This window comes from Alosa pseudoharengus, unplaced genomic scaffold (genome assembly GCF_046254945.1).
Source record: "Alosa pseudoharengus isolate Yale_2024_CS ecotype anadromous, Long Island Sound unplaced genomic scaffold, YU_APseudo_1.1 YU_APseudo_1.1_scf_18, whole genome shotgun sequence".
NCBI lineage: Eukaryota > Metazoa > Chordata > Actinopteri > Clupeiformes > Clupeidae > Alosa > Alosa pseudoharengus.
In genome coordinates this window covers 1,127,109-1,139,608 of record NW_027468650.1, presented here as the reverse complement: position 1 = coordinate 1,139,608, position 12,500 = coordinate 1,127,109, and the positions used below count along the sequence as shown (strand labels likewise).

The window sequence follows — 12,500 nt, the reverse complement described above, 5'->3', positions numbered from 1 at the left end:
GAGCTTATAATATAGCATGCTCACCTGAGCTTATAGTATAGCATGCTCACCTGAGCTTATAGTATAGCATGCTCACCTGAGCTTATAGTATAGTATAGCATGCTCACCTGAGCTTATAGTATAGCATGCTCACCTGAGCTTATAGTATAGTATAGCATGCTCACCTGAGCTTATAGTATAGCATGCTCACCTGAGCTTATAGTATAGCATGCTCACCTGAGCTTATAGTATAGCATGCTCACCTGAGCTTATAGTATAGTATAGCATGCTCACCTGAGCTTATAGTATAGCATGCTCACCTGAGCTTATAGTATAGTATAGCATGCTCACCTGAGCTTATAGTATAGCATGCTCACCTGAGCTTATAGTATAGCATGCTCACCTGAGCTTATAATATAGCATGCTCACCTGAGCTTATAGTATAGTATAGCATGCTCACCTGAGCTTATAGTATAGTATAGCATGCTCACCTGAGCTTATAGTATAGCATGCTCACCTGAGCTTATAATATAGCATGCTCACCTGAGCTTATAGTATAGCATGCTCACCTGAGCTTATAGTATAGCATGCATAATATAGCATGCTCACCTGAGCTTATAGTATAGCATAGCATGCTCACCTGAGTTTATAGTATAGTATAGCAGGCTCACCTGAGCTTATAGTAGAGAGAGAGAGGGGTGTGTGTGTGTGAGAGAGGGGTGTGTGTGTCTGAGAGAGAGGGGTGTGTGTGTGTGAGAGAGAGAGGGGTGTGTGTGTGGTCCTGAAGCAGGTTTTTATAAATAGGTTTTCAGTTCTATATAGGTCACTGGCTGCCAGGAAGATCTTCTGATTACAGCTGAACACACACACACACACACACACACACACACAGAGTCCTATATAAAACCAATGGACATGAAGTACTAACCCCAGTTCAGTCAACCTGAAGTGATATCAGCATAGACACACACACACACACACACACACACACACACACACACACACACACACACACACACACCTAAAGTGATATCAGCATAGACATAGAATTTGAACATACATATTTTAAAGGCCTTAGCTTTTGGGACCACAATGTAGACAAGCTTTAAACAAAATCTGAGACGGGCCAAAAAGCCTTATCTGATTTGACACGGGATGACTCGGCACTTGATTTCATTTGATTAAATGGACAGGTTTTATTTGGACACATTTGACTTATTCATAAACACCTGACCACAGCAGCTTGAGGCCATCCAGATTTGAACTACACTTTTGTTAACACGGCAAGATGGGTCATTTGAAGAACACTTTTGTTAACACGGCAAGATGGGTCATTTGAACTACACTTTTGTTAACACGGCAAGATGGGTCATTTGAACTACACTTTTGTTAACACGGCAAGATGGGTCATTTGAAGAACACTTTTGTTAACACGGCAAGATGGGTCATTTGAAGTACACTTTTGTTAACACGGCAAGATGGGTCATTTGAAGTACACTTTTGTTAACACGGCAAGATGGGTCATTTGAAGTACACTTTTGTTAACCCTTAGAACCCGATTGACGCAAAGTGCGTCAAAAAACACACCCTTTCTTCTCTGTTACATTGCCCTGCGACTGTTCATCGCAACGAGATAAAACCTTTATTGCATGACAGAGAAGAAGTGGGGCTTTCCAAAGAGACTACGCACGTGTCTGTACGATCAAGTATGAAAATTTAAAAAAATCATGAAATTAAATCAAATTGCATCATATTTACAGTCTATACTTCTCTGCATTCACCTGCGCACCCATTACTCTTGTTTGAATTACTCGCGAACCCGTGATCACATAGATATGGCAAGCATATCAGATGAAAGAGGGGGCACAGGGCTATCCATTGCTACCATGTTTATCGATCCTTCTGGCTTATAAAAACAGACGAAGTGACTGCAAAATATTAACGTCATGTACACAAACCAAGCTGCACACTCATTACTCTCGGAGTAATTACTCGCGGACCCGTGATCGGATATATATGCCACGGATGTAGATGAAAGAGGAGACACAGAGCTATCATTTGATACCAAATACATCCTTCTGGGTTATAAAACAGACGAAGTGACAGCAAAATAATAACTTCATATAGCTGGACTTACCCCACGTTTTTGTCTGTTTTTGTGGCAAAGCATGTTTATAATCCAACGCTATCGTGTGTTTCTCTATGGCAAAACATGTTCATAATCCGGTTTTGAGATCCTAGCAAATTCCTGCATGGCATCCAATTCAAGGCTCACATTGCATCCCAATTTGTCCAACAAAGAAACACCTTTTTTGCCTTTACTTTGTTCATGGCAATGCAGTAAAAACCTGAGAATCATCATGTGTGTATACACCATAGTCACACATGCTAACAGGCAAACTTGGGTCAAGTCAGGGCAGATCAGTTTGTGTCACAGATATCGAGAGCAGAATGGTCATTTTACATCACTAAATAAAAAATGGCATTTATTTCCGTAAATCACACACCACATATTTCTGTAAATTGCTCAGCCCCAGAGTATCCCTCCAACATGGCAATTATATTGCCCGTTTCAGGACAGTCTGCCCTACACACACATGAAATGCATGTAGAGCTATGAGCTTGCTGTGGTGAGATACAGGTCAAAATATCAATGCTAGTACTAATGCATGAAATGATGGCAGATCTGGATAGCCTAGACTCTGCTGAAAAAAACAATATATAATATGTGTGTGTGGCACTTACAATGACCAGAATAAATCCTTATGAATAAAGGTAGTGAAAATGCCCTAAAAACAGCTTAGGGTTCTAAGGGTTAACACGGCAAGATGGGTCATTGTGAGGGACTGAGGCGACCACCCCGCGTTTAGGGAGGTGCACCACTGGATTAGGTGGAGTTGAGGGGGGAGGTGCACCACTGGATTAGGTGGAGTTGAGGGGGGAGGTGCGCCACTGGATTAGGTGGAGTTGAGGGGAGAGGTGCACCATTGGATTAGGTGGAGTTGAGGGGGGAGGTGCGCCACTGGATTAGGTGGAGTTGAGGGGGGAGGTGCGCCACTGGATTAGGTGGAGTTGAGGGGGGAGGTGCACCACTGGATTAGGTGGAGTTGAGGGGGGAGGTGCACCACTGGATTAGGTGGAGTTGAGGGGGGAGGTGCGCCACTGGATTAGGTGGAGTTGAGGGAAGGCAGGAGACAGCAGTTCTGTACAAAAATATAATTTATTTTGTCCATAAGCAAACGGGCAGATCCAGGAGCACAATAGGGGTCCAAAACATGAAATACAGGGTTCTTCAGTCGACAAACAAACATGTACCGTGCCATTAAACTAGGCACCCGGAACCTACTCTTTTAGCCTGTCCAAACAAGGCGACCTCACAACAAGCAAGGTTAACTTAATAATAAACAAACAAACAAACTGATTTCTGGGCCTCAAGCTCTTCCACGTGTCTCCCTGGTTCTCCTGTGTTGCCAGTCTATGGTATCTCCTTCCTGTGTGAAATAAGCCTTTAAATAGGCCAGGCAATTAGCCAATTCAATCTTGGGCTAAACCATTATAGGGCATGGGGGGGGGTCTATACCATTAAACCAATCACAGTTCAAATTAACAGCTTGTTTCCAAACCGGTAGACTGCAAGATCCAGTAAAAATTCAGTGGATTCATAGACAATATTTTTCACAAATCTTATCTCAATGAAGAAACTCAGCAACAAGCCCAAATTTTGGACCGATGATCCTGACATACAGAGTGATGGTAAAATTGTAAAAACAGATATACTATTTAAGATCTATGCATAGGTTTGGTCTACAAACACAGAGGGCCACCTGCCAAATTTTGCTGAAATTGGGTGATTTCACACGGAATGACTCATCTATCATTCGGCTTTATGATATTTATTATTTAATATATCTATTATAACTATCATTGGGCTTTATGATATTTATTATTTAATATATCTATTATAACTATCATTGGGCTTTATGATATTTATTATTTAATATATCTATTATAACTATCATTGGTCTTTATCTATCATATCTATTTGCATGTGATTTAGAAACGGTAGCCATTTAGACATTTAGACCGTAGCCTGTTAAGCACAACACACACACACACACACACACATTTAGACTGTAGCCTGTTAAGCACAACACACACACACACACACACACACATTTAGACTGTAGCCTGTTAAGCACAACACACACACACACACACACACACACACACACACACATTTAGACTGTAGCCTGTTAAGCACAACACACACACACACACACACACACATTTAGACTGTAGCCTGTTAAGCACAACACACACACACACACACACACACACACACACATTTAGACTGTAGCCTGTTAAGCACAACACACACACACACACACACACACACACATTTAGACTGTAGCCTGTTAAGCACAACACACACACACACACACACACACACACACACACACACACACACACATTTAGACTGTAGCCTGTTAAGCACAACCTTGTGCTGGCTCCATTGGGTCCAGCCATAGTGAAATGGGTGTTTCCACATCAGCAACCCTGGTGTGTCCAGTGGTGAAATGGAACCCTGGTGTGTCCAGTGGTGAAATGGAACCCTGGTGTGTCCAGTGGTGAAATAGGTGTTTCCTGGTGTGTCCAGTGGTGAAATGGGTGTTTCCATGACTCGGGTGTGGTCTCATGATCAAATGCTAAAACTCTCATTCTCTCTCCACAGGATCTACGCAAGCAGGTAGCACCGCTGCTGAAGAGCTTTCAGGGGGAGGTGAGTGTGTGTGTGTGTGTGTGTGTGTGTGTGTGTGTGTGTGTGTCTGTGTGTGTGTGTGTGTGTGTGTGCGTGCGTGTGCGTGTGTGTGTGTGTGTGTGTGTGTGTGTGTGAGAGTGTGTGTGTGTGTGTGTGTGTGAGTGTGTGTGTGTGTATGTGTGTGTGTGAGTGTGTGTGTGTGTGTGTGTGTGTGTGTGTGTATGTGATCTTGTGCATATAGGCGCACAGTCATATATATACACAAGATCACATACACACACACACACACAAACATATCCTGATATACCCAACCTCAAACTACCACATATACACACTCATGCATAAGTTTTGTGTGTTAAGTGTGTTTATGTGTGTTTGTGTGTGTTTGTGTGTTAAGTGTGTTTGTGTGTGTGTGTGTGTGTGTGTGTGTGTGTGTGTGTGTGTGTTAAGTGTGTTTATGTGTGTGTGTTTGTGTGTTAATTTAGCAATATAGCACGAGTGAGAGTGGGGTTGGTCATGGATATTCCCACGGGTGTTGTTCGGCCGTAGCCACGAGGCCGGAGGCCGAGTTGCGCAGGCAACAACAGCCGTGGGAATATCCATGACCAATCCCACGATCACGAGTGCTATATTGCTTTTATACAACAATTATACCACAAACTAAATAATCTGAAAACATCCCGTTATTGTTTAAAAATGTTAATTTCGACATCGTTCTTACGCATCAAAAAATAGTTCCCTTTTCAATAGACAGCGTCTTGGGTGCTAGGTAACCAACATTCCAGATCCCTCGTTAGTGTCTTCTTGAAAGAAATGTTGAAAGTCGGGCTGAAATCACATTCATATCTAGGTTTGCTGCATGCATGTTACAAGGACACTGGGCCATGTCATTTAAGGGACATGGTACTGCAAAAAACGGAAACATAGTCTACATTGCAGAACCACTCAACTTTATTAATTTATGGTGAATAAATGTTACACTACTGTGCACAGCCTGACGTGACGATGTTAGCACGTTAGCAGCGGTTAGCTAATTATGCTAACGTTAGTTATCTACAAGTCTCCTCCAAGTGACAATCATATTATACACAATGCTGAGAATAATTAGCATCCTCGTTTATCTTACTTACATTGAGTTGGGCTGGGATGAGAACATTGTGTCAAATCTTCGCATTGTATCGCGGAGTGATTTATTATTAGCTGTGCAAAGTCTGAGTTGAAATGTCCAGGGATATTCCAACTGATGGAACGTCTCTCGGCCAATCAGAAACCAATAAATAGTTCCATAGAACCCAATTGTTGTATAAGTGTGTTTATGTGTGTGTGTGTGTGTGTGTGTTAAAGAGGCCCTATGCAACAATTTTAGCAAAAATGACCTTAATTATGCAGGTTGAGAGTCGTTCTGATGGTTCTACAACACTTTTTGGGTCGTTTGGTGGGTGCTTCGTCTCCCCCTAGTGCTTCTCCGCGGAAAAAACGAATATGCAACTTTCTGGTCGGCAGAAATACTCGAAAATGTAGTCAGATTGTAGTTTCTAAGAAGACTGCAAAACGGACTCCGACTTGGCTTTGTTGCTGTTGAAATTGTAAGTAGCCTACCCTTGGGTGAACTTCGTTTTTGTAATGTGATTTGATAGTCTCTTGAACAATGTGTTTGCTCGACCGTTTTATTGTAAGCCCTATGTGTTTAGCTTGGTTTCTTGATGGCTAGCTCGCTAGCTAGTGGGGGTTTAGCGTAGCAGTCACTTGCTACCGAAGCTGCAGGGGGAGCTATGTCGTGAAAAATGCGAGCCCAAATCAGGCGAAAACCCAGAAACAGCAAAGGAATAACCAGACCTGCATAGGGCTTCTTTAAGTGTGTTATGTGTGTGTGTGTGTGTGTGTGTTAAGTGTGTTTATGTGTGTGTGTTTGTGTGTTAATTGTGTTTATGTGTGTGTGTGTGCTAGCGCTTACTCATCCAACACCCCCCCCCCACCCTCTGTCTCAGATCGATGCCTTGAGCAGGCGGAGTAAGGAGGCGGAGGCTGCGTTTCTGAACGTCTATAAGAGACTCATCGATGTACCAGGTAACTCCCCCCCCCCCCCCCCAAAAAAAAAAACCTCTATAAGAGACTCATCGATGTACCAGGTACCAAGGCTCTGTTGCCCCACACACTCTACAGCAGGGGGTAGAACAGATTACCCCACAGAACTGTTGCCCCACACACTCTACAGCAGGGGGTAGAACAGATAACCCCACAGAACTGTTGCCCCACACACTCTACAGCAGGGGGTAGAACAGATAACCCCACAGAACTGTTGCCCCACACACTCTACAGCAGGGGGTAGAACAGATAACCCCACAGAACTGTTGCCCCACACACTCTACAGCAGGGGTGGGCAGACTTGGCTCAAGGGCCACATTGGGTTTTGAAAATTGGGCGGCGGGCCGAATGTTTAATGTTTCATATCATTAAATGCTAATAATGACAAAGTAATATCATTTTTACATTTGATGCTGTTTACACACCACACACACACTTCCACACATACACACCACACACACACTTTGTCCTTGAGTGGCTACTTGGACGTTGGATGCTTCACTGGCCAGCTGAACTGAAAATGACATTTCCAACATTCTCTCTCTCCCTCTCTCTGTCTCCCTCTCTATCCCCCCTCTCTCCCTCCCTCTCTCTCTCCCTCTCTCTCTCTCTCTTTCTCCTCCCTCCTCTCTCTCCCTCTCTATCTCTATCTCTCTCTCTCTCTCTCTCTCTCTCTCCCTCTCTCTCTCTCTCTTTCTCCTCTCTCCTCTCTCTCCCTCTCTCCCCCTCTCTCTCACCCTCTCTCTCTCTCTTTCTCCTCCCCCTCTCTCTCTCTCTCTCTCTCTCTCTCTCTCTCCCTATCTCCTGTCTCTCTCCCTCTCTATCCCCCTCCCTCTCTCCCCCTCTCTCTCTCTTTCTCCCTCTCTCTCTCTGTCTCCCTCTCTATCCCCCTCTCATAGACCCAGTCCCAGTGCTGGACTTGGCTCAGCAGCTGCATGTGAAGGTTCAGAAGATGCACGACATTGAGACAGAGAACCTGAAGCTCCGCGAGACTCTGGATGAGTACAACAAAGAGTTCGCCGAGGTCAAGAACCAGGGTGAGCATCGCACTGCACGCACACGCACGCACACACACACAAACACACAAGCGCGCACGCACACACACACACACACACACACACACACGCACGCACACACACGTGCGCACACACACACACACACACACACACACACACACACACACACACACACACAAACACACAAGCGCGCGCACACACACACACACACACACACACACACACACACACACACACACACACACACACACGTGCGCACACGTGCGCACACACACACACACACACACACACACACACACACACACACAAGCGCACACACACACACACATACACACACACACACACACACACACACACACACACACACACACACAAGCGCACACACACACACACACACACACACACACACACACACACACACACACACACGTGCGCACACACACACACACACACACACGTGCGCACACACACACAAGCGCACACACACACACACACACGTGCACGCACACACACACAAGCGCACACACACACACACGCGCGCACACACACACACAAACACACACACACATGTGCACGCACGCACACACACACACACACACACACACACTGTACCGTTACCGTGGTGATGCGTACTGAACCATGGACACACTGTACCGTTGCATCCCTAGTGTCTATGGTGACCTGTGCAGAGCTGACTGTGTGTGTGTGTGTGTGTGTGTGTGTAGAGGTAACAGTGAAGGCACTGAAGGAGAGGGTTCGTGAGTACGAGCAAAACCTGAAGAGCCAAGCAGAGACCCTTGCACACGAGACTAAACTACAGCTACATAACGACTACTCCGAGAAAGAGAGGTAACACACACACACACACACACACACACACACACACACACACACTACTAAATCAGTGCTCACACACCCATTCTGCTTACACACTCATCTTCTCACACCTATTACTAGAAGTTGTGCCAGTAGCTCAGATGTTTCTGTTGAAAGGGGCTCTGTCTCTCTCTGTGCGTGCGTGCGTGCGTGCGTGCGTGCGTGCGTGCGTGCGTGTCAAACGGCACACTGTAGATGGATGAAGAGACCTTTATCATACTTACCATTTGTCTTTCTCATTCACCCCCCTCTCCTTCCCCCTCCCATCCCCTCTCCCCCTCTCTCTTCATCCCCCTCTCTCTTCCTCTTTCTCTTCATCCTCCTCTCATTTCCCCCACCCCATCTCATCCCTCCATCCTTCTCTCTCTCTCTCCCTCCCTCTCATCCCTCCATCCTCTCTCCCCCCCCCCCTCCCTCTCATCCCTCCATCCTTCTCTCCCTCCCCCCCTCCCTCCCTCTCATCCCTCCATCCTTCTCTCTCTTCCTCTCTCCCTCCCTCTCATCCCTCCATCCTTCTCTCCCTCCCCCCCTCCCTCCCTCTCATCCCTCCATCCTCCTCTCTCTCTCCCTCTCTCCCTCCCTCTCATCCCTCCATCCTTCTCTCCCTCCCCCCTCCCTCCCTCTCATCCCTCCATCCTCCTCTCTCTCTCCCTCTCTCCCTCCCTCTCATCCCTCCATCCTTCTCTCCCTCCCCCCCTCCCTCCCTCATCCCTCCATCCTCCTCTCTCTCTCCCTCTCTCCCTCCCTCTCATCCCTCCATCCTTCTCTCTCCCCCCCCTCCCTCTCATCCCTCCATCCTCCTCTCTCTCTCCCTCTCTCCCTCCCTCTCATCCATCCATCCTTCTCTCTCCCCCCCTCCCTCCCTCTCATCCCTCCATCCTCCTCTCTCTCTCCCTCTCTCCCTCCCTCTCATCCCTTCATCCTTCTCTCTCTCTGTAGGAAGCTGCAGGAGTCTCAGGAGTCTCTGGCCTCTAAGTTGGAGGAGGCCGACCACAAGACCCAAACCCTCCAATCAGGTGCGCTCTCACTCAGCCAATCCCATAAGCCCATCCAATTAGGTGCGCTCTTAACCAATCACATAAGCCCGTTCAGACAGCTGCTCTCTTAACCAATCAGAATAGCCCCACAATAGTGCCCGTCGTCCAATAAGGTTCCTCCATATGCATAAGTGCACATAGTTTTACAAATACTTATGACATATTAGCCAAAAGATCTCGTGTCATTGGTGTTTACTTATGACATATTAGCCAGAAGAACTAGGTTTCGAAACAAATCAGTTCCACACAGTTGTTTTGTTTTGCGTGCATGTTTGGAACGTATCACTCTTCTGTTCTAGCTAAACGTTCCTCTCTCTGTTCTAGCTAAACGTTCCTCTCTCTGTTCTAGCTAAACGTTCCTCTCTCTGTTCTAGCTAAACGTTCCTCTCTCTGTTCTAGCTAAACGTTCCTCTCTCTGTCTCCACAGCTTTAGAAGCCACTCAGGCTGAACTCTTTGACCTCAAGGCCAAATATGACGAGGAGTCCACCGCAAAGTAAGACACGCACACACGCACACGCACACACACACACACACACACACACACACACACACACACCAAAGCATCTAAGGTGCACTCTCTCTCACACATGGCCTTCCTTTCTCTCTCTCTCTCTCTTTCAATGAGTATGTTTATGACACTCCAAAACAATTGAATCATATTGTTCATAATCATTGTGTTAGTCTGATTGAAACCGGACTTTTAAAATGCATGTTAGCATGTTATTGGGGATTTTCATAGTTGGACTACTACTACCTAAGCCTTGCCATAACGCTACATACTCATAAGTTGCACCTTATTCCATACACATGAATTTACATCCTCCAGAACATCCATAAGAATATTCTATTTAGTTATTCGCAAGTTAGCACGCTAATGACGGTAATATCGAACATCCATAAGAATATTCTATGAAGGTAATATCGAACATCCATAAGAATATTCTATTTAGTTATTCGCTAGTTAGCACGCTAATGAGGCTAATATCGAACATCCATAAGAATATTCTATTTAAAGAATATTCTATTTAGTTTTTCACTAGTTAGCACGCTAATGAAGGTAATATTGAACATCCATAAGAATATTCTATTTAGTTATTCGCTAGTTACCACGCTAATGAGGCTAATATCGAATGTTTTGGTGCATGTGAACAGGAAGGAGGGGAATTGGAGTGGAGTAAGACATGCGTACATTGCCACCTAGTGTAGCGGAGTAAGACATGCTTACTTCGGTCAATAAATTGATCCCCCCGGAGAGACAGTTGCTAAGGCCACATCTATTAGCATCTGTGGCCCCACCCCTTCCTCTCTTTCTCTCTCTCTCTCTCTCTCTCTCTTTTCTTTTCTTGAATTTGCCCTTGGGGATCAATAAAGTATCTATCTATCTATCTCTATCTATATATCTATCTATCTTTCTCTCTCTCTTCCTCTCTTTCTCCTTCTCTCCTCATTTCCACAGCAGTCAGAGCTACTGTGCTATTCTACCCTTCAGTTCCTCACACACACCCATACTGTATGTAATTACTGAGAGCCTTAATTAAAGTTATTAAGAACTTCACAAGGTCTCTATAATTAGCTGTGAGGTCGTTAGTTTAATTAAGAAACTCTTGCCTGTGTTTGTGTGCATGGCTGTGTGTGTGTGTGTGTGTGTGTGTGCGTGTGCGTGTGGCTGTGTGTGTGTGTGTGTGTCCTTGGCTGTGTGTGTGTGTGTGTGTGTGTGTGCTTGGCTATGTGTGTGTGTGTGTGTGTGTGTGTCCGTGGCTGTGTGTGTGTGTGTGTGTGCGTGTGGCTGTGTGTGTGTGTGTGCGTGTGGCTGTGTGTGTGTGTGTGTGCGCGCGCGTGGCTGTGTGTGTGTGTGTGTGTATGTGTGTGTGTGCGCGCGCGTGTGTGTGTAAATGTGAGACAGACAAGGGGAGGTGTGTGTGTGAGTGTGTCTGTATGTCTGTGTGTGTGTGTGTGTGTGTGTGTGTGTGTGTGTGCGCGTGTGTGTGTGTGCGCGTGTGTGTGTGTGCGCGTGGCTGTGTGTGTTTGACACGAGAGGTGGGTGGGAGATAACCCTGCTGTCTTGACTCTAATAGGGGCGATGAGATTGAGATGGTGATGACTGACTTGGAGAGAGCCAATCAGGTAAGCCTACTGTCCGCTACCGTTTGAAAACTCTCCTTGTAAGAAGTGTGTGTGTGTGTGTGTGTGTGTTTAATTGTGTATGTGACTGTGTATGTGACCTTTGGTTAATTATAATTTTATATTTTTTTAGTTCTAAATGTCTCTTCCTCTCTTTCTCTCCCTCTTTTTTTTTCTCCATGTCTTTCTATCCCTCTCTCTCCTCTCCCTCTATCCCTCTCTCTCTCTCTCCTCTCCCTCTCTCTCTCTCTCTCCTCTTTCTCTCTCTCTCTCTCTCTCTCTCTCTCTCCCTATCCCTCTCTCTATCCCTCTCTCTCTCTCTCTCCCTCTCTCTCTCTCTCTCTCCCTCTCTCTCTCTCTCTCACTCTCTCTCTCTCTCTCCCTCTCTCTATCCCTCTCTCTCTCTCTCTATCCTTCTCTCTCTCCCTCTCTATCCCTCTCTCTATCTCTCTCTCTCTCTCTCTCTCTATCCCTCTCTCTCTTAGAGGGCGGAGACAGCAGAGAGGGAGGCGGATTCTCTGAGAGAGCAGCTCACCTCATCCAACAAGACTCTTCAGCTGGCCAATCAGAAAACACCTGACACGGTACACACTCACACACACACATTCACACTCACACACTCACAC

The 12,500-nt window shown here is 45.8% G+C and overlaps 1 protein-coding gene across 2 annotated transcripts in view; it reads left to right on the top strand.

Annotated features, from left to right (window-relative positions):
* cux1b (cut-like homeobox 1b) overlaps positions 1-12,500 on the top strand; it is a 75,210-nt gene that overhangs the window by 12,883 nt on the left and 49,827 nt on the right. For both annotated transcript variants that reach the window (XM_076290035.1, XM_076290034.1), the window contains exons 3-10: positions 4,712-4,759; positions 6,727-6,805; positions 7,723-7,860; positions 8,565-8,688; positions 9,655-9,731; positions 10,180-10,246; positions 11,829-11,877; positions 12,360-12,458. In XM_076290035.1, the coding sequence (XP_076146150.1) occupies positions 4,712-4,759; positions 6,727-6,805; positions 7,723-7,860; positions 8,565-8,688; positions 9,655-9,731; positions 10,180-10,246; positions 11,829-11,877; positions 12,360-12,458 (681 nt within the window). The remainder of the gene's footprint in view (positions 1-4,711; positions 4,760-6,726; positions 6,806-7,722; positions 7,861-8,564; positions 8,689-9,654; positions 9,732-10,179; positions 10,247-11,828; positions 11,878-12,359; positions 12,459-12,500) is intronic.